The sequence below is a fragment of the Podarcis tiliguerta genome (genome assembly GCF_965153285.1).
Source record: "Podarcis tiliguerta genome assembly, chromosome: 7".
NCBI classification, from domain to species: domain Eukaryota; kingdom Metazoa; phylum Chordata; class Lepidosauria; order Squamata; family Lacertidae; genus Podarcis; species Podarcis tiliguerta.
Genome location: NC_139540.1, coordinates 26,011,073 through 26,034,228, shown reverse-complemented (window position 1 = coordinate 26,034,228; position 23,156 = coordinate 26,011,073). Strand labels below are relative to the sequence as shown.

Sequence of the window (23,156 nt, the reverse complement as noted above, 5' to 3'; positions counted from 1 at the left end):
AAAGCAGCAGTTTAGGACCAGAGTTTTCCTTCTCCTACTGGCTGTCTACTTTCCCAGGTTGACAAACCCCATCTGCCCCTCACTTCCCTCTACAGCATATGCAGAAACTGCCTTCTTGACCATTGGACCCACTGTTGGTCTCATCTGCTCAAGCCATCAGAGTTTGTTGTGTATAGCCAAAGGGCTGTCTTCACACACGGGGGAAGTCCCTAACTCCCCAAAGGTTTGAGACCCATTGGCTACCCTACCCTGATTTAGCTGGCCAGTCGAAGCTGTTCCTGAAGTGTGGCCACTGTCACATGCTTACAGCTTCTAGGAGCCACAGGTGAGAGCTGAGTGCAGGGTGGGAACCAAAGGTGGACAAACAGCTCCAAAAGGAGCATGATGTGTCCCCCACCAGAAGTGCTACCTCTCCCCTAACACACCATACACTGTACTGTAATGTAACTGGGGGACTAAGTCATTATCACAGTGCTACCTCAGGTTAAGAACTTAATTCGTTCTGGAGGTCCGTTATTAACCTGAAACTGTTCTTAACCTGAAGCACCACTTTAGCTAATGGGGCCTCATGCTGCCACCGCGCCACCAGAGCACAATTTCTGTTCTCATCCTGAAGCAAAGTTCTTAATCCGAGGTACTATTTCTGGGTTAGCGGAGTCTGTAACCTGAAGCGTCTGTAACCCGAGGTACCACTGTATTGGTAAACAACCTTCAAAACACACACACACATGCAGATTAAGCTAGGATCTTAAAATCTTAAAATCACACTCCAGACTTTAAAAAAAATTAACTTTAATTCAGAGAGATCTCCAATCAGGGACACTAGAGAGATACGCTAAGTTTGCTGGCAACACACTTCTCTACTGAACAGTGATTCAGCATCCGTGAGCAATTATAACATGAAACATCACACCTCCAGTTTATCATCTGGTTTGGAGGACAGCCAACTTCACTCAACCACCACCACTGGTAATTTAAAGAGCTAAACTGAGAATAAACTAAATATAACAACACAAGGGGATTACAACATTTCAAATGGTTTAAGGATAATTCTAGGAAGAAGAAAGGTTCTACCTTGTCTCTTGGTATGAATTAATATTTATAAGCTGAGAGAAAAAGCCAAGTTTACAAAAGAACAGCTACTGTAGGTCTCACTAAATCATACCGCAGCTTGGAGAATCCATGAAAAAATTATTCAAGTTCATGCAAATCAACAGATAATTCCAATGAAATTATTGTGGCATTGTGCATGAATCAATGGGTTGAATACTTATTTCCTGCTCTCATACATAACTGGCTTACTGTTTTTCAAATATTTTATCTGACATTGCAGCTAATGTTAAAATATGCTACTTTCCATTAAAAAAGAAAGCTCCATCTTCCTCATTTTTATGTCTTTCTTCAGACTCACCATGACAAAGAAATCTAGCAGTTTTGTTGTTGTTTAGCAATCCCGCCAACATGTTACAAGGGAGAAATTATGTGACTTTGAATTTTTGTGCAACTGTTCCCACATATAACCTTGCCAGATCTCAGAAGAAATGAGAAAAAATGGCATATACTATTTCCACACATTAATTTATTGACATGGTTTCACATTTAAAATTGCATATCATCTATTCTTGAAGACTAGCTGAAACCCTAAGCAGCCCAGTGACAGGAGAAAACGCCACACACACCCTCATGTCAATTTGATACTAACCTAGAAAAAACAGTGGTTCAAAATCAATCAAAAAGGGGGGGGGGAATAAGAATTTAATCAACTGTATCTATTCATTTGTATAATGAAGTGCATCTATTAATCTGATGCACCTTTTAAATATAACAAGCCATTCTAGCTTACAAATAGCTTAGTCTCATGTATCACAGCGAAAACACAAGAACCCTCCACACACAATTTTCTTTCTTTTTTTCTCCCTCTCCCTCATCTAATTTCATTGACGAGGGACAGTCCCTAGAGAACAAAGAGAAGAGAGAACCTATTATATCCAGAGGCTGGTTTCTCCAAATTGAAGGCATCTGTTCCATGCCCATGACTTCCACACAGAAGAAAAACAGAACTTTGAAGGCATCTGTGTTCATGCTTGACAGTCCCATATCTTATGGACTTCTGTAATTGCCCAGCTGCAAACACGGTTTGCTCACTGCTGCTGTCATTGTCAGCTGATCTCATCTCTGTCACACACAAAACAAAGACTGTAGAGCCATGATTTATAAAGTAAAGTTGAGAGAGCCACACAGAATTGCCACCAGCTGTCTAATCCGTCTTGTTACTCTCCTTACCTGGTATATACCGGTCAATTTAGGATTATACTTCATGGATCTGAGAAAATGTGCTCTGGCCACAAAATGGGCTCTGGCCCTCTTAAGCCGCAATACAGTAGTTCTCAAACTTTTTGCAGCGGCAGAACCCTTCGCTTTAAACAAAATTCCAACGGAATCCTTGCAGTAAAAACTTTTACAAAGATTTTTTTTTGTAAAGCAGGGTGGGGAGGAGGTGGGATTTGGGGGAGATCAAGGAAGGGAGCCAGCCAGAGAGGTAACCAGGGCTAGATTTAGGTTTGATGAGTCCCTAAGCTACTGAAGGTAATGGGGCCCTTTGTATGTCCATCTGCCCTTTGTCAACAAATTGTCACTGTTTTTTGTGTTAAATATATGCTATATGGTAATTTATGAACCTAATAGGTATCTAAAGCCATTTTGTTTGTTTTTTATCTTATATTTTGGAAATGTACATCCATTTTTTCCCCCTTTAATTTTGGGGGGGGCCCTCAGGAGAGTAGGGCCCTAAGCTATAGCTTGTTTAGCATATACGTAACATTGCTTAGCATGGAGGTAACATTTAAAAGCAGCAACTTTGAGACCTATAAAAACTTTGCTGTCAATCTCTGCTAAGGCTTCGGCTCCAATGAGAGACAGTTTGTATCTGACCATATATGTAACTGTTGCTGCCAGGCTGCAGCTCAATGGAAGGTTCTGGGATGGGGAAGAGGGATTCCCATGACAAGTGCTTGAACACGTGGGCAGGGCAGAGCTGCTTACCCAATGTCACATGATGCTGCCGGTTATCGATGGGGCGGAGCAAAGCAAGGACGGGAGCAGCGGATTGGGCGCACACCAAGTTTCCCACTGCCTCGCCCCCACTTCCTCTTGGTAGCTGACAGCAACATGCAACGTTGGGAAGTTGCATAAGCAACACTCCCCTCCCTCTCTCGCCTGCCAACTGCTATTGACTTAACCATGGAAAGCATGGTAAAGGGAAGGAAAGAAGCGGAAGGGATTCCCAGGGCAATGGCTTGAGTAGTGCATTTAATCCCCACGGCTGCAGCTCAATGGAAATCACGCATTATGCGTGCTTGTCCACCATTCCAACTTTTTCTTTGCAGGACTCCTTAGAACGCTTTGCAGAATCCCAGGGCTCTGTGAAACAGAAATGCTGCCATAATTTTTCCATTTATAAGACGCCCCCATGTAATAGATGTCCCCTATTTTTGGGGACTCCGATTTAAGAAAATGGGGGAAGAGTTATCCGTGTATAAGATGCCTCAAAACTTTGCACATTATTTTTAAGGGAAAGAACCTAGTCTTATACACGGAAAAATACGGTAATATGTTGGGTCTTTAAGGTGTCACAAGAAACAGTTGTGCTTGCTACAATAGAATTAGCAGGCTCCACACGTGAAATCCTTCCACCTGGGAAACCACAGCTACAATCCTGCAAGCAGCTTCTTCAATACACTTGTCTCACTCAGCTTGCATGGGTCTTATCTGAGCAAGGGCCCATGTACCTTAGAGTGCACATATATCAATGAGATAACATAGTGGTGCACAGGACCAGAACCTGTGCCCATAAGAAATGTTATCATCTTACATATGTGCGACTCTCCTGTTCTCACACCAAAGATCACTCTCTGAGCACCACTCTCACACAGGAAACAGCTTCACACAAACTATTTGTCAATCTAGCCCAGTCTTGTTTACTGTGGGCTGGCAGCAGCTCTCCAAGTTCTCAGGCAAGGGTGTTTTTCATCACACTGGTAACCTATTCCTTTTTAACCTGGAGATGTTAGGCAATGAATCTGGGATCTTCAAACAGGTGTTCCACCAGTGAGCTACAGCTCTGTGCAATTGTCACTCTCCAGAATTGCTGAAATTCAATAATATACAGCAACATGTGCTATCCGGACAGGGAATTATTGGAGAGGGGAACCCAAGGTGAAAGGGAAGCTACTGCACATGTGAAAAAATTAACAACTTTTTGAAGAGGCTTCCCTCAAATGTCCCACAAATGCGAAGCAGAATTGGTAACAGGGGCTGCTGGAGTATATGAGGGCATCACCACTTTGCTACCTTCACCATAATAGTGGGACCCCATTAGAAGCAACACAATGTTAACTTGAGGTTATAGTGGTTCAAAAACCATGCAGTCTTTCAATGAACTTTTAGAAGGCCACTTGCAAAGCTATAAGAATGGAATTCTGGCAGTGACCCAGTTGGGGTGCAACACTAAGCAACACCCTGGCTTAGCATGAATGAGCGTAGTACAGGTTCCCAGAAAGAAGTCTCCTCCTCTGGTCCTGCTGCTGTGAGCTAAACCATAGTTCAGCTTAGTGTTCACATCTGAACCCAAACTTGTGATTTGCAGTTCACAGTAAAACTTAGCATTATGTGGTGTGTGTGTGTGTGTGTGTGTGTGAAGTATCTGCCTTCCTCTGAATATTTAACAAATACATTAAGGAAGCTTCTTCAAAACAAATTCAGAACAACAAGTTGGCACTATCACACTGATTACCGCCTGAATATCTTGGCATTGGAGTGTTGCAATTTCAAAGTCAGAAAACAAAAATACTGAACCAAACATATCTTGACATGGCCAACTCTCTGCAAGTATTTTCATATGAAATGCAGCTCCAGCTAAGCACCACTACCATTTGCTTTTCAGTTAATAGGATACTTTACTGATAGTGGCATCTAATGCATGTTTAATCAGAAGTATGTTTAACTGTATTCAAAGGGGGATTTCATGTACCACATACATAGGATTTCAACCTTTTCTCACTTTTAAGAGAGAAAAACTCGTTGTTCAAATACCTGTTCCACTAGAGTCAACTTTAACGAATGCAACGAAACTATTAAAGAGATCATATGGGCAAGACATGAGGAGAATGTTCTTCTACCAACACAATTAGCCTTTATTTGAAGTATTGATACTTTGCAGGAGAAATGCACGAATCTGATAAATATCAATGTAGCTTACTAATTCTTTGAGTTTAAGTATATCACTGTACATTTAAAACCTGCATTACCTCAGAAAATAATATACAATATGAGGCGGAGGTTGAAGGCTTCCAGTGAATAGCTTGGTCATGAACTAAACCTCCTTCAACATTTTCTCAAAGAGCACAATTGTAGTGCCTAAAAGGTGCCTAAATTCTCATCTATGGAACTTAATGCCATACTTGATCTGCTGACAGGCTTTCTACAATACTTTTTGCATTTCCCCCCAGTAACAGAACAAGTTTGCTTAGAAAGAAAAGAACTAACCAACAACCTGGCGCCATTGTCCATAAATGTTTGGCAATGCTATCACGTTTCTGGCAACTGAGCGGCATAATCACTTTGACAAACAATCCTACCTGGAAGTTTCTCCAAGCATGCTTTCTTAATCAACTGCAGCACTCTTTCCTAATTTCCTTTGCAGAAGTATCTTAACTGGCTGTCTTGTAGCATGCTAAGTATCTCAGGTTGGAGCAGTTCCGATCTGTCTCACCTTCTATGTTCCAAACCCGTCTACAGTATATAGCAGTTTTCTGTTCTTAGGTACTGCCCCATTCCACAATGCAACATTCCATCTAGGCCAATGCTACCCAAACTGACTGGAAACTTCTTCCAGTCTTCAGGCTCTCAAGGAAAGAACTTTCCTAGCCATGTTACCTTAGATCTTTTAAATGGGGCATTATAAATGATATCCATTTCCTGTACATGGTCTTCTCCTCTCGCACAAACATCAACATCTGAATTTATTACCAGCTCAAATATTTTCAATACAGTTAGACATTTAACCAGAATATTAAAGCAGAAACCAATGATTTGTTGTTGTTCTTGTTGCTTTAACACAACTGAACCAATGGAAAAGGAAAATATGGCCAGGAGGTTCATGTGTCAGAAATGCAAAGGCTTGATGTAACCCTAAGTTGTGTGTATGTACCTAACCTTGTGGTGAAACAGTAGTTTGACTCCTGCTGCTCCTAGGCAAATGAGGTGAATGTTACATTGAAAACAGAACATCAGTCAGACAGACCATTGTGGAAAGTCTTTTGACCTACGGAATTGAAACATGACATTTGAACTACCACCTAGGGAGGTGACTGTGCGGTCATCATCAGTCAGGCAAGAAATGTAGGCTATAGCTCTTCAGATAAAGTGAATCACAAAGGGAAACTGGTTGGTGGTAATGACTGGTACTTATGCAAATTGCATATTAACATCCAGCCAGGCAGACATATTGAAGCTTCCTATAGCCACCGAGCTAACTATAGGTTTTTGTACAACAGATATAGGCCATGAAGCTACTTTCTCAGGTGGTGGTTAACATTTCCAGTTTCTAAGATGTGATGGGGAATAACCTATCAGAACCAATAATTTACAGTTTTAACACTGCTAGTATCAAGGAGCAAACAATGGCCCAGTGTGCTTGTTACTGATGGCGAAGCAAATTCACTCCACTAGATGGAGTCTTGCCTATAAAGGCAAATTTGCAAAAAGCTGCTTTTAAATATAATACGCTTTCATGGGGTGCTTTCTTTTATTTTAAAACTCTTCATTCCAAATACCTAAATAAAAAATGCAGAGAAAACGAAAGATTTTGCCTTTACTTGTGCAAAGTTCCACTGAATTCAATAATACTCAACATCCCATTTTACCTTAGTTTCTTTTTCATTTCATTTTTTAACAAACACCTGTACTTAGAGCACATCTACAGTGCCACAGAAAAATGCACATCTTAAAATTACTTCTAAGCAGGGATTCTGTACCCATCATGCAAGTAGTAAGAACTGCATTAAAATCAATCTTTGCTTAATTGTACCTTTCCCCCATTCTTTCTGTCTATCTGACTTGTCTTGTCTTTATTTCTTCTTCTAGTCACAAAGTATTACCATATGTTTTAGATAACACACATATTTTTCCTTCACTGGTTTAAAATAAAATATATATGCTTTTATAAATTTCTAGCTATTTCCCTAGTCTACTCCATAATTTCTAACCCCCACTTGCTTTTCCACAATTTGTGTCCTGCACATTCCATAAAACTTGATTAACAACACTACTGAAGAGCATCTTTTAATGAATACACTCAAGGATAATTTAATCATTTTATTTAAATATGGGGGGAAATTGCCCTGAAAGCCCTATTAACTAAAATACCCTTGATTACCTTAAAATTTTGATTTGCTGGTATAATAAGAAACAGGGTACTCTGTCTTTCTTTGCAGAGTAGAAAAGTAGTAGAAAATGAATAAAGGTTTCATTGATATCAGCAAGAAATGCTGGGGTTATGACTCTGCATTGTGTTGAGGTGGGGAAATGCAAAGCTGTTTTCCCCACAATTAATATTTTCTAAATAGTATACTAATATTTAGCTACAAAGACCATTTTTTATAATCTATCACTGAGCTAAGGTCCTAATTGCTTATCACCATTTTTCCTGCACCAGATAAAAATGCCAGCAAAATAAAAAAAATGCACATAAAGCTAGAGATTTTTCAGAACAGATCCCCCCCCCCCCAATAACCCACTCACATTAACAAAAGATTGCAGTGGCTTGCAAATTATAGGGTGTTATTTTTAGTGGAAGTAGTTCAATATTCATATTGGAGCAGATGTAGCAGTTTAACAAAACAGCTCTTCAATTCCTACACAAATTGAAAACAGGAAAACTGATTGCATTTTCTCTTATCACTTTCCTTTTCTGAATTGACACTTTTGGCCTTCTGAAAATCTACACATGGCTTTCATCTCAACAGCACCTGCTGATCAAACAGAAACCTAAAATTTTCATGAAAATGTTATGAAGGACTCATTTTCTCCTTCCCATCTCACGGGGGCATCAGTAGTCCACTGCCTGACCACAACTGTTGTACTATTACAGTACAATATTCTGAAATGTATTTTATATTTTCATTAAACTTCTTCTAGAATGGGTTAAATCACTAGTGGCTCTTTTCATATTAGCTCTTTGTCTGCTTTAAATTAATTTCTGTCTCCATGCTTGCCTAACACTGATGGGGTCTTATTGTGCTGCCAGTTCCATTTTACAGAGTATCTCAAAGAATTTGAGATAATAAGGCTTGCTATATATTTCACGGTCAATAGGTCTTCAATATATGTAAGAACTCTCACAGTACCATTTAATGGTCAGAATAGAAGAAGAAAACCCAAGCCCATAATATCCTTTCCATGCACAGCCTCCTCTTTACCACCAGAAATTGATCCTGTGTGCATACAGAAAGACAGGAGAAAGAAATCTCATTTAAACTTTGCTTTTGAATTCACTCATAGTCTACAAAGCCAAGGAATCTCTAGCAGGTGCTATGGCACTTCAGCACCAATGGAATTGTGCATAGTTGCCCAATCAGTTCTCATGGGAAACTTTCAAATGTCTCTCCCAAATATAAAATATGAAAACCTAAGTACCTTGTTATGCTGTCTGCTCTTAGCTCTTAAACTCTAAACTGCAGCAGCCCTAGCAGGTAAATATGGGCCACCATAATTCTAGGTGCAATTATAGATGCTCCCAAGACCTGCTGTATGTCAGCTTTGTAACTGATAGAGGCTAAACCTCCCCAAGTGTTCTGCAACCATCCATTACTATTCTGCTTCAGTGATAAGGTAGCTTGAAGGCAGATATGACATACAGTAATATATGTGGCACTCTGCCTGTTGGTTTGTGAACTTGTGTTCCATCATGTTCACTGAGGCAATCATAAACCTGAAATGTCAATATATTCAGTCAATGGAAGTAAAATAATGGGACTCTATTGTCTTACGCTATTGATCTTCTGTTGTCAACACAGATACATGTCCTACCGCCCCTCTTGGCTTTACACAAATTTTAATTAGACTCTTAGCTACTGGATCATATCTCTGTATCCAGTTATGCCAACACCTGGCCAAGCGCTGCAGCAAGAGGAAGGTGTTAATATCTCAAAACAAAAACAAATTGAGTTTAAAGCAATATCTGCCCATGTCAATAGAACTGACTTTCAAGTAACGGTGCTTAGGACTGGGGTGTTCTGAAGCCAGAGGGGTTATTGGGGACTTTAAAAAAATTACTTGCAGATGGTGTTTGAGTTGTCCCTTGCCTAGAGAAAACCAGCTTGTCATTCTTTCCTATTCTGAGGAATTCTAAGAACTGTATCAAAATTTAAAATATAAAAAAGCATGCATTTGTGGACTTAAGTCCTATCACCTAAAAACCAAACAGAGGCTAAACAGAAAGCACAGCGAGTCCTTCACTAAATAAAGAAATTAACAGTATCCCTCTTACAAATAGCCATGCATACAATTCTGGCATAAAATTCAAACCAGAAATCCCCTGAGGTTGCAATCCCAAGAATTTGTTACAAGGAAGTTTTAAGTCCCATCGCACTCAGTGGGATTAATGCGTTGGACTCCCATTACCAATTGCACTTATTGTTATTTTATGAGAACTATTATCTCAAAACACTCAGAATATAATCCATATGCAGAAACTTCAGTAAAGGTGGGATAAAAAGGAAAGGGATGAAACCCTTCTGAAACTTTTTTTTTTTAAGCAATGGACATTTTCAAAGCTTCTTTCTCCCCCCTACACACAGAGACTATTTGCTACCCATTCTCACCCAATAAAAGAGGTAATCAAATTGTTACGATGTTCATCCTCTCTGTCTATCTAATGCTTTTAAAGCCGAGTAAATAAATAATCTATTTGCCACAAAACCACACTTCCTTTGCTGTATCACTTTTTTTTTAACAAAAAACAAACCCCAAACCCCTTCCTAAACCCATTCAGACTAGCCACACTAAAACCAATTAAAGATAAGGGTGGGGGAGAGAGAGATGGAGAGAGAGAGAGAGGAGAGATAAAATAATCTCACCTTTGCAAGTCCTGTTTGAATAACTGAGCTGATGGGAGATTGCAAGGCCAGGCCAGGTGAGGTTAGATGCCTCATAACCCCACACAACAAAAGGCAGATCCCCTTTCTCTCACTCCAGGCTAATCTTTAAATGTAAATTCCCCACCAGCTAAGAAGAGAAGCAAGATAAGAGGTTACATCTTCACTTCTCCGGAGCTGTTATCGACTTCAGCATCATTTAGAGGAGATGGGGAGGGGGCGCTGAGAAAGGGAGGGAGGGAGGGAGGGAAGGAGGAGAAGCATCTCTCTCTCCCCCCCTCCCCTCCCGCAACACCACTTTCAAAATGCTTGGAGATTACCTTCTGGCTGAGGAGAGCACAGGCAGGAGCCGAGGCAGCAGCGCAGCTAGGGCTTTGTATTCATTAAACACACATCGCAGCTTATCTGAAGTAAAAGCCTTGTCAGGATGGCACATTGTATGTGAGAGAAAGGAGGGGGAAGGAGAGGCAATGTGCATCAGGGTGATTACAATATCAGCATGGCCCAGATGGAAGCAGGAAAATAAACAGAGAGAGAGAGGGAGAAGGAGGGAGGGGGGCACTCGCCTAGAGGTGGGAGCAAACTTCTCCTCATGGGGGTGGAAAGCCCAACTCTGGCGCACATATACGCACAGACACACCTGCTAAGGAAGCACCCATCTTCCGGCCTGGGAAAGTGCCATTAAGCCAAAGGCCTTTCTCGTGGGAATATTTTCCATAAATCTTCTTTTTTTCAAAAATAAATAAATTTTTAAAAATCAAGTCTGCCTGAATAGAATACCTAAGAGAGAGGTTCGATCTGTGCCAGGGCTTCCCCTCAGTTCTTAATGCCAGGTCCCAAAATGCAAATATATGAAGCAAGGACAATGATGGCATTCCAGATGGAAAGCGGATTTCCTTCACCACTGCATGATTCTAGAAATTAAAACTTTGGTTCTCTCATTTCCATGATCAGTTTACTGGTTTTATCTTCTCCTTTCTTCTTCTTCTTCTTCTTCTTCTTCTTTGGTAAAATATGTATCATCCAGATTATAATGGGCCATGAAGATCCACCAAGAACAAGCAAAGTTCATCTAACCATTACTTATTTGTAGTCATACTTCCCTCAGTGTAGGCCCTTGTACGAAGCACATTGAGGGCAGGCTCAAATGTCTCCTTGTTACATGGAGAGGGATGGAGAACCTAAGAAAAGGTTCATCCATTACTGGTGCATTTCCTGACAACCTGCAGCAACCAGGAATTTTGATTTTTAGTTGTTTAAAATTGCAAATCTCTTTGGGTGCCTTTGGCAGAAAGGTGGTATATAATGATTATATATGATTATGCTGCTACCTCCATTATTTGAATTGTCCTGATCTGGACCAAACTAAGACCTGCCCAACGGGTCAAAGTAACTTGGCTCTCTTTAACTTGCTCATTCTAAAAAGTGTAATCTTAACCATCTCGGTTTTCTCATACCTTCTTAAAATTGATGAAGAAAAACTGAAATATTCTGAACACATTAAAGTTTTCAAGTCTGTCAGACTTGGGACTCCCCTTAACTCCTAACATTCTGCAACATGAGACACAGTTAATTTACCCTATACATCCACCTCCCTCTCTTTCATTCTCCTCTCTCACGATTGGCCCTTCTTAAAAGGCAACCACCCACTGAAAAGATGGCAGAAAAATGGTGGTGGCACCGAGGCTGTGACATGTCCCAATTTTGGGTTCTGATCCACCAGCTGAAGTCTACTTAGAATACATAAGGCTTCAACATGTCAATAGGTGAATATATACCAACATACAAACACACACACACGCCAACCTCTTGCAAAGAGTTTCCTCAGCCATTTCTTTTATGTGGAAACAGATTAAAGGGCAATTATCTGCCTGGTCCAATCTCATAAATTAAAGTGATGTCTAATGTACTGCTTTCATTTTTTTTGAACATTTGTGGGTTCTCTGTTTGTTTAAGCATTTAGTGAGCTTAGCAAACACCTTTAATAAAAGAGATCCATACTTTTTAATCCACTACTTCTGCATCTAAAAAGAACTGTAGTTATTCTTTCTCCACATAAGGTTTCTATCATTAAATTGGCGACTTGGAAATCTAGACCCCACATGACTTATTTTAAGTTCACCCAGTGAAACCATGGAGAATCAAGTCAAGGATAAAGAAAATAATTCATTGAATATACTGGCACCAGCGTATTAGCTAAATTCATGGAGGAAACATTAACAAATTGTTATTGTCCATGATAATTAAATGTGGCATCTGTCCTTAGAAGCAGTATACCTCTAGCCAGTGCTTTTTTCCTGGGGGGACTCAGGAGTATGCAGACCCCTAAACATTTTGTGAATCTAAGTTTGGCCTCATTGAGGGGCAGTATTTCAATATCAGTAGGAAAATGAGAGTATCTGTTTGCTGAGATTGGACAAAGAAGGCAAATTTAGCAGCACCATCCAAAGCATGTCTCTTCAGAAGTCCCACTGAAATCAATAAGGCTTACTTCTGAGCAAGCACATATAAGATTACACTGCAGATGGATGTTTGACTTGATCCACAGGGCTCTTCTTAAAAAGTAAAAGAGCACGGAATGAAGCTTTTCCATGTTGAGAAGACTATAATGGTAATGATATTAATTTACTTTGAAAATTGTCTATTCCCCTTGGGATGACTGCTGATCAACAAATCAAAAGAGGGAATACTGGGCAACTATAGCAGCCAGAGCGATACACTTGGACCAAATACTTCCTTTCCCCACCAAAGAATATATGGAAGAGGACTTGACACATGACAAAGGCCAAAAGCAGAATCTTAACACCAGAGGAAAGGGTGTGTGTGTGAAAATTGTGACACTGTAATGAAATGCCACATAAAGACGACTCTGTCATAAATCCTCTACTAATCCAATAATGTGAAAACCTCATGGTATCATTGGGACATAGCACAAGATATTATTTTCTAATTCTTCATTCCTCAGAATACATCGCAAGGCTTATACCAACAAAATGTGCTCGGTGTTAAGTGTTCTGTGATCACACATTGATCTTCAGCATAGTTACTCAGAACCGAGTCCCAATAACTTCTCTTTTTTTACTTGCTACAAATAAATTTGAGGTGAATAACTGCACAATCACTGCCAGAAAGGATGTCTGAATGTACACTGATGAAAGAGCAAAATGTTATGTCTCTAAAGTGATGTCTGGTTCTCTACAGATTGTTTCATTCTCAAAAAGCAAACAACTTTCCCCCACCTCCTCATCGCCTTCTATAATGGTCATGTATGGATAACTATATTCGATAGAAATCAAGCATACATTATAAAGAGAATGAAAAGTATGCTCAATTTGCTTCAGCTGGGTGCATTTGCTCCAGCAGCAAATCTGCACGAATCAGGGATGCTTTCTGTGGAATCCACAGATGGTCTTCGGCTGCAGTGTAAGTCCTATTGAACACAGTGGACTTACTCCAAGTAAAAATGCACAGGGTGGGTTGCTAGTTAAATAATGATCAGAATCTTCCAGAAACTTCTCTTATGCCTATTCTGTGCAAACTATGCACCACAGGACATAGCTGTGCAGCCATGATGTAAAGCAAAATTACCATGGATTGGGCCCTGGGTCTCCAGAACGTTTTCCTATGGTGGTGAGGGGAGGAGAGTCTTCTCAAAATATTAGCATTTATTCCCCAGATTTAAGATATATTTTAGACATTACAGGAACTGTAATATCTAAATCTTTCCTATCTGGTAGATCTCACAGAAAACTGCCCTGTTTTTAGAACAAATCATTTGTTGTGAAAATGTTTGTTCTGCCCACCTCTCCCTCCCCCCTTTTCACCTTAAAGAAAGCAATATACACGGTGGTCAGAGTAAAAATGTGTAACAGACGAACCATTCATAATCACAGCTGTCTGAAAGTCCAAGCTTGAGGCTACAAATCTTAATTTCAGCTGATTCTCTCTTAATAACGGGTTACCTCCTTATAAAGCAAGGAAGTCCATCTGCCTCAGGCAGAGAGATTTTTTAGCTGTTTTAATGCTTCAAAACCTAGCATTTCCTTTCTTGCATTGAATATGTGAATTCTAGTGTGTTATAATGTGAGAATGCCAACATATGACCATTATACTATAATACCTCACTGCTCAGCTCAGCTTGTCATTACTTCACTTGTAATTCTTATGCTAATTATGTTCATAATTACTATAAACAGATGTGGGAGAAATGCATATGACCTTTTATTTGCAAAATACATTCTTAATTCCTTTAAGGTTAGCACACATATGCACCAAAACTACTAAGTCAGATGGGAAATGGAAAGAAATAGCTATATGAAATAACTATCTCCAATCTAGAAAAGACCAGCTGTATCCCAGTATACTGAAGCAAATGCTTAAAAAAAAAAATTAGAATAAGAGTTTCTCAAAAAGAGCACAAAAAACATGAACCCCAAATGACCATTTTTTACCACTGAGCACTCACAACTCAAACTACAGTGCTAATTCAGCATCTCATTCCCCTTTCTTCCCATTCTGTTTCACAACTGCCAGGGCATGGCAGTCAATATAGCAGTTTGTTTTCCTTTCAAAATTAGCATCTTCCTCTGTACACAAGACTCATTTACAATAAAATCACTATGGGTTTCATTACCAAAAAGACCTCTCCATTTTTATTTCTCCTCCCACCCACCCCCTATAATTAGGGTGGACAGACAGGTGACACCCCCCCCCTTGCGCAGATGGCTCCTGGGAATGATGCAAAAGTAGCTGTTTCTGTTTAAACAACATACAGATAACCTGCCCTGTTCTTATCACTCACAATTACCTCCATTATAGTGAACCCATGCTTACTTTAATAAAACACCCACTGCTCTTTAAACATCATTTGAGAACTTTCTTATCAGTGGTGGAAAAGATATTAATGAAGATGGAAGTCAATGTCTTTCAGATTAAGCTAATCGTGCATTCTAAATTTAGACCGCGTTTAAAACCTATGTTCCTTTTTATTTGCCTAAGCGCTTCCTTTCAGTGCCATTCTGCTTCAAAATATTTGCTTTTACAAAAATATTCAACTTAAAACAAAAGCAGACTTGAATTAGAATATGACCATTGCCATTTGCAATGCCCAGTGCACCCAATGCATTTGCTCATGTTAAGAAGTAATTTTGTACTGCTATCTGCATGCGTTTGTCTTCCTGGACTCTGCAGCACTGATCATGTTAAAAGGAATGTGGAGAGTTAAGAAAATTTTGCACTGGAGGCCATTCTTTTGTGAGAAACAGGGTCATTTACATTTTAATACCGATACTTAGATTTCTGTGTACTTCTAAGGGCCCTATAACTATCGACAAGACTCAGTGAAAAAGCACATTTTTTTAAAAAAAAACACCTCATCCAGATTTAACCAATCCACCAGATACAAACGTTTCTATCCCGCAGCAAGTCCCTGTTTTATTTCTGCTGATAAGGCTTTTTGATATCCAAGTGTCAACTTAAGTTCGCACAGGACAAAGGAGGTGGCAGTGTTGGAAGTGTTTATTTCCCCCCGAAAATGGGAGCACGATACTGACACACAGTTGTGTCGCTTTTCAATTAGCTAAATATTTTAACAGTAACGAGCTTGCGGCAAACAAAGTTCAACAATGAAAACGTCCATGGTAGCAGCCCTTCCCCCTCCTGTCCACAATGCAAATACGACACAGATGCCAATTTTTGTTCACAGCGCCTTGCTAGCAAAGCGCCATGCAGCCTTAGTGCAGCAGGCTTTGCATTCAATGCTTGTCAGCTGAGCTCCATTTCAGAAGGGTGAGAAACAGGAGTTGACAGGGAAGAATGCCTGGGGGCTTGCTGGCCACTGACCAGGGCTTCAGGTGGAGGAACCTCCTCCTCCTCCTTCTCCATACAGAATCACAAGGCATGATGCTGGCAGAGGCGTACATGCAGTTCAAGTATTAAGAAGACATAGTGCCACACGGACAATGGTGTATGCTCACAATGCTTTGATGGAGTGTTCCCATCAGTTTGGGTTAACCAAGGGAGTGCGTATAAAAATAAATCTTTTAAAACAAAAGCATTTTAGGAAAAAGATGGACACTCCTGGAGCAAAACATAGCGAGCAGCAGCAGTTACCAGAATGCAGTCTGCATTCCAGTGCAAAAGGGAATGTGAGCTCGTTCACAAGAGTTTTGAAGACAAAAGTCTTATTTCTCATAAACACAGCATGAAAGATGGCTGGGTTTTGTATTAAGTCATCGGCATGGGATATCTATACTTGCAATTTTTTTTTTGTTTTAATTTACAGTGCTCTACAGTTTTTATGCCAAGTGGGGGGGGGGGGTAAGGGGAAGTTGTGGGGGGATGGAAGACGGAGAATCCACCAATCCAATTCAACATGTGCTACGGTAGTAAAAATACACAATGAAATTTGATACACTGACCAGAAAAGTTTTGCAGTAATAATTAAGAAAGATGGCTGGCTAACACAACAGCTTGCAAGTCGTTTGTTAGAATGCAAGAAACTTTGTGCTGGATATTTTTCTAAGGGACACTGCTAAGTAAACAATTTTCAGATTTTTAGAATCTGGCACTCGGATTGTGTAGGGAAGGCAGTCAAAATTTCCTAAGAGTTTCCACAGCTGTTGAAAATCATGCTGGTTCACTTTCCTTAGGAAATAATCTCAAAGGAATTGAAAAAGAATTGAAAAGGGAACTATGGCACAACCATTAGAGACCAATATTGTTAGATCTTGTATCTGTGTCATATCCTCTGTGTAATCAGCCAGAAATTAAAATAAAAACTGATAATATATCAGGTCAGCATAAGGCAAGTCTCTTGGTAAATTCTTAAATCCATAAAGACACTGAAATAAAAATGCCAATTTAAGTTTTCTATTTTACTTTTAAGAGCACTTTAAGACTATCACCATAACAACACAAACATCACAGAGATCAGATTTCAGATCACATAGATTTTTGTTTGTCAGGGGTATTTGTGTGTCTGGGTTTTTATTATTATATTAATACAGAATATCAAAACAGATTTAAAGTTGGTCTACAACTGATGGAGGGGAAAAAATCTGATTTGGTCAGCAACTCAGACCACCATCAAGGGAAAAATCAATTTTCAGCAGCTGTGGACAGCCATTTAAGTCTGGGGCCTGAACAGATTAATTAGGGAAAGCAATGTTAAAAGTTAAAGGGGTCATAGTTACATTAAGTACATGAATTTCTGCTGAAGCAAAACCCGAGCAGTGCATTCCAAGACTCAGAAGTAATCCATCAAGGAAGTGGGCCACATTATAACATTTGCTAGGAAATCTCCCATTGCAAGATATACTATAGGAAGCAGCTATATACAGAGTCAGGCTACTGGTATACCTAGTTCAATATTGTTGACACTGACTGCTAGCAGCTCTCCTGTATTTAGACAGAGAATCTACCTGGAGAGGCAAGGAATTGAACATGAGCCCTTCTGCATGTGAACTGTAAACTACCTAGAGCCTTTGCCCTCAATCGCAGGGAGACTTAGCCTGCAATATCCTAAACATAAACACCTGGGAACAAGTCTCATTGAACTCAGCTGAGCTAATTCCCTGAGTAGACATGCACAGGATTGTGCTGTAAGGATGCAATCTGATAGACCTTTTAGCTAGGCATAAGCCCCTCTTGGACACAGCAGGACTTACTTCCAGACAAAGATAAAAATTACACAAATCCTCCACTATTTCAAAATGTAGTAGCAATGACTGCTTTTCTCTTACATAGCATAAATTGTATGCATTTAGTAGCTCGGTAACCTGAATGAGTCCATATGGTCCATAATAGAAATTCCACTTCCATTTCTAAATAATACAGTAGGAAGTTTGACGTTCCAAAACAATTTGGTACTACAGGAGATTCAGTGATGCACCACTCATAGTACTGAAATGACATTAAAATAAATGAAACTTCAAGCCAGTGAAAAAAGTAAATGGCCAACTAAGCTTCCTATCTTTTGTGACCTGTTCATTGTGTTTATTCCAAGAGAGACACTCCTTGGCTAAGGCTGAAATTCTATCCTAAACATACTTACCTGGGAGAAAGCTCCATTGAACTCAATGAGTCTTACTTCTAAGTAAATGTATTTAGGAGATTGCTGCAAGTTTACAAAACTTACCAAAGTGCTAAAGTTCTCTTCAATACAATCTAGATCAGATCTTTGAAATGTCCAGTGACATACATTAATAAACAAATCTGGAAGTTCCTGATCTCGAATTATTGTTAATCATTTTTATACGTAACAGTAAAGTGACAATACAGAGATCAAAGATTTGTTCATGTTTCATTCTGCACTTGATTATACAGAAATTAAATGGGATATCCTTTACCTGAAATATATCTGTGAGAAAAATATGTCTACAGCGCTTTCCGTGATTTACAGTTTCGATCCATACTGTCTAGGTTGAAAACATTACATTTCAAGCGCTCTTGATCACATGAGCTCATATCGAGCAAGGATCATCTTGAAATAGAGGGACAAAAAGAAAAGAAACAGAGATGAGACTATGGGTTAATTCGCAAAAGGAGATCTCATGCCAGCCTGGAAAACCTGTTTTCTGAATCAGAAGCCCTGCCGCATCCCCATCCCAGATACGTCGTTGCGGTTACTCGGCAGTAAACAATAGCACTCTGCACGCGCTCAGAGGCACTGTGGTGGTCGCACTCGTTTTGGCGCGAGGGTGGGGAAGATGGGTTACTGAACTGAGCCCATTTCAAATTTAAGCACTTGAGCTCAAGGAGACTTATACTCGAATTCGAACCGATGCTGCAGACGGAGCTTATTTTTCCCCATAAAACTTTTTGCTCTTTGGTCACTTTTGGAAAGGGACAAAATCGAGAGCTGAGAGTAGCGGGGTGTTTGGTTTGGTTTCGCATGCAATCCTATCCTTTGCGCGGTTTGCTACCGCGGCAACAGCAACTCCAAGCCGTGTTAGCGGGTTAGTTAACAACCACAGCATCCCGCCTAAGTAAAGGGCAGAAAGGGGAATGAAATCCGGGGACCGAGGCTGCGCGCAACCCAACCCATCCCGCAATCCAGCTCCGGGATCTAGTGGCGCGCCAATTCCTAGTCCCTCCGCATGCCTTGCTGCCGGCTGGCCGGTCGGGGGTGTAAGGTAGGTGGGTGGGTGGGTGTTACTTACATTGCAAAGGACCGGAGACTCCCACCATTCGCCCCAGGCAGAGAGCTGAAAATAAAAAGTTCCAGTCCTCCTTGGCGGAGCTCGGACAGCCCAGGCTGGCCGGCCGGCGGGGACCCGGGAGAGGAAGAAGGGGCGACGCAATGTGGCTTCGCTTCCTTCTCTTCCCTCCCTCATCCACGTTCACACGCGAAAAGGTCCAAACGACGCGAAGGAAACGAGGAAAGACGAAGCAAAACTCCAGCTGTTCTTACGCGTGTGGTTTCTCTCTCTTTCTTTTTAATAAAAAAGGGTGGGGGGGGAGGAAAGGAGGATCCGCGCGAGGGAGAGCTTCTCGGGGGTGCCAAAGGCTCAAGAAAGCGCATAGAAGAATCAGCGTAGCAAGAAGAATGGAAAATAAAAGTCCTCCAAGTAGCCCGATGCGGAATGCTCAGTTCCTCCTCCTCGGCGGCCGCCCGTGGTCGCTGTTATTGTTGCAGACGAAAAATGTGAGCTGAGAGTCCAAGCGGTGGATCTTACGCGCTGTCAGTGGCGGTGCGCCTGCCTCCTCCTGCCGCCGCCGCCTCTTCTCTCTCTCTCTCTCTCTCTCTCTCTCTCTCTCTCTCTCTCTAAGGCGGCGATGCATAGATTTGCAGGCTTCCCATGCGCCCGCCCGCTCGGGGAAGCAGCTCCATGTAATGTCTGTGCACAGATCCGCCCTGCAGGAAAGGCTCCGCCGTTTGTTTGTTTGTTCTCCCCTCGCGCGCGCGTGTGTATGTGTGTGCGCGCGTCTCCGTATGTATATGTGTGTGTGCGCGTCTGACTCTCTCTTTCCTCCCACCCCCCTCTGCTAGCAGCCACCTCTAAAGTCAAACAGCATACTGCAAGCAGCTGGCCTGGCTCAGCTACCCAGGTGCAGGGGGGAGGGCTTAAAGCAGTGGGAGGTGATAGAGGTAGGAGACATCTGTGTCATGAGCGGAGAGGAGGGGGGTCAAGTATATGTTAACAATAGTCAAGCCCAGTCCCTCTTGGGCAGCCTGCCTGCTTTTCCTTTCATTTCTCTCTCTCTCTCTCTTTTACTTAGTGGGCATGCAACTTGGTCCCTAATGAAGCCCGTTCCCAAGGCCGCCTGCTCTCCGAGTCCAGACTGCCCTGCAGTAACCCAAGACAAACACTTTCCCCAGCCATCTGGAGAACTGCTGCTGCTGCTGCTGCTGCCGCCTTCTCCGCCTGCACCTCGTCACTGTCTGAAGAGAGACAGCAGCACTGCTAGGAATCAAGCCACTCCGAGATCGACTCTCCTTAATCCCCTTCTGTTAGCTGGTTTTCTCGGGCTGACTATTTGCTTTCACATTAAATAATAGCCTTAGAGAAAACAATTATCATTCTCTTTCGGCCTTCCCTTCCCAGCCTTCATCTCTGTCTTCTCCCTCCCCCACCCCCCAATACAGAAATTTATTTATTTTGTTAAAAGAAGTTTCTGTCGACATTAAAAATCAAAAGCTTTCAAATAAAAAGCTTTTACATTGGGGGGAGGGGGGAGACGAGACCCCGTCCTTCGATTTCACACTTGCCAGACAAGGAGATCATTCAGAAATTCATAGGCTGTCTCTTAAGCGAACATGAATTGACTTAGCTAAAGAATTCAAAGTACAAATAGAATGTGCGCTTCAGAATGCTGCTTGCCATTTACTCGCAGGCACTGGGCAATAATTGATTAGTCCTTGGAATTATTCAGTTTATACGTTGCTTCTTGAAATATGGTTGTTTAATTTGCTTTTTAATTGGAATTGGCCCTGTCGGAAAGCGCTCGTTGCTTATATTCAGTGATCATGGTACTCTGGTAAGCAAGCTATGTATGTCTTGTGATTCAAGCAATGAGCTTAAGATCCTCTGTTACAATGGTGCTGGGGCTCACATACTTTGAAGTAATATATATATTGGTACCTAAACAGCCACAGATTAAGTCAGAGTCTAACATTTCCTAGCTGTACCATTCCTGCGTCATTTATTTTGCAACCCTAATGGCCTCATTCTTTGTAGCGTTAGGATGCATACAGATATTTAACAAAAGCAACTTCTCGCTTTTCGTTCTCTTATTTTATTTCAGTGATTTGTATAATCACAGGCATTTCCAAGTGATGTAAAAGAGAATGGACACAATGAAACTAAAAAGGTGTTAAAGAACAAAATCAGAATTCAATTAAAAAGTCTGCCGAAATAATAATACTGTAATAAAGTCTTTGGTAAGCACTGGAAGTTGAGCTGGGAGTTCGGTAAGATAGGACTTGCAATACTGAACACATGACTCCTGGTGGATACAAGCCAGGCATCCGAACCACGTGGGGAGGGGCATCGCTATAATGCTGCTTCTCCAATTTCTCACCCTGATGGAATCCCAAGTTTGCAGTCTGTATGGCATTGAGACCAGCTCCTCATTGTGCAGCAATGTCCCTTCCACTTCCTCCATCCAACACCAGCAGATCAGAGACTGGAGCACCGTACTTTTACCCCATAGACTGAGGCATGCTTAATGAAGGCACTGATTATAAATCAATAAATGAACATGTATGGGAGGTATGTACTGCTGATCTTGCACCACCTTTCAATATTCAGGTGGGTGAGTGAAATCTTACAGGATATGCACCTAGCCCCTAGCCCATGGGTAGGCAAACTAAGGCCCAGGGGCCAGATCTGGCCCAATCGCCTTCTCAATCCGGCCCACAAACAGTCCAGGAGTCAGCGTGTTTTTATATGAGTAGAATGTGTGCTTTTATTTAAAATGCATCTCTGGGTTATTTGCCGGGCATAGGAATTCGTTCATTCCCCCCCCCCCAAATATAGTCCGGCCCCCCCACAAGGTCTGAGGGACAGTGGACTGGCCCCCTACTGAAAAGGTTTGCTGACCCCTGCTAGCCCTACATTCATCCAACTATTGCCCATATATAAAGGTAAAGGTAAAGGGACCCCTGACCATTAGGTCCAGTTGTGGCCAACTCAGGGGTTGCGGTGCTCATCTCGCTTTATTGGCTGAGGGAGCTGGCGTACAGCTTCCAGGTCATGTGGCCAGCATGACTAAGCCACTTCTGGCAAACCAGAGCAGCGCACGGAAACGCCATTTACCTTCCCGCCGGAGCAGTACCTATTTATCTACTTGCACTTTTTGGAGTGCTTTCGAACTGCTAGGTTGGCAGAAGCTGGGACCGAGCAACGGGAGCTCACCCCGTTGCGGGGATTCGAACCGCCGGCCTTCTGATCGGCAAGTCCTAGGCTCTGTGGTTTAACCCACAGCGCCACCCGTGTCCCTATTGCCCATATATATTCCACCATTAATATTTGTGCTCAGCATAGGGTTAAATCAAAGAGGGGTAGATTTTAGTCTTCAGGGGAAACCTCCAACTCCCCTTTATCTGAGCCTGTCCTCACACTGAGACTCTCAGTATCTAATCCTGTCCTGCAGGACCCTCCTTCTCCTGACCCCCCCCCTCATTGCTCAAACCCCCTGCTTCCAGCACATCCCAACTCATCCCTTCTGCATACTGCTCTTCAGTGTCCCATCACCATGATCAGGGATCTAAGTCATCAACTTCTGTGGCCTCCCCATGGGGCTCTTGGGCGGGTGGCTCCCACCACTCTTCCTCATCCAGCCAGTCCCCAATATACAACTACATTTCTTCCTTATTCAGGGCCACATACATCCTGTTTTGTCTTTACAGCAATCCCATGAGGCTGGTAGTTTTGACAGAGAATGGTTTTTATCAGTGCCCTCACAGGGAACTTAATGGCTGAGAAGAAATTTAAAACCAGGTCTTTCCAATCTGGTCTAACCATGTGGCCACTGCCCACCAAACGATATTTGGCTACT

At 41.6% G+C, this 23,156-nt stretch overlaps 1 protein-coding gene across 7 annotated transcripts in view; it reads right to left on the bottom strand.

The window, feature by feature from the left end:
* The window catches only part of RUNX1T1 (RUNX1 partner transcriptional co-repressor 1), a 148,115-nt gene extending 127,685 nt beyond the window's left edge, over nucleotides 1-20,430 (bottom strand). For 2 of the 7 annotated variants that reach the window (XM_083451125.1, XM_083451131.1), the window contains exons 1-2: nucleotides 19,316-20,380; nucleotides 18,503-18,636 (exon numbers count right to left, since the gene is read on the bottom strand). Coding sequence is in view for 1 of the 7 variants with exons in the window: in XM_083451129.1 (XP_083307255.1) it covers nucleotides 19,316-19,343 (28 nt within the window). In the remaining 6 variants the exon portion in view is untranslated. Of the gene's footprint in view, nucleotides 1-10,136; nucleotides 10,338-10,474; nucleotides 10,549-18,502; nucleotides 18,637-19,315 lie in introns of those variants that run through there. The other 5 variants (XM_083451126.1, XM_083451129.1, XM_083451128.1 and 2 more) reach the window with 5 other exon arrangements.
* Between the last annotated feature and the right edge of the window lie 2,726 nt (nucleotides 20,431-23,156).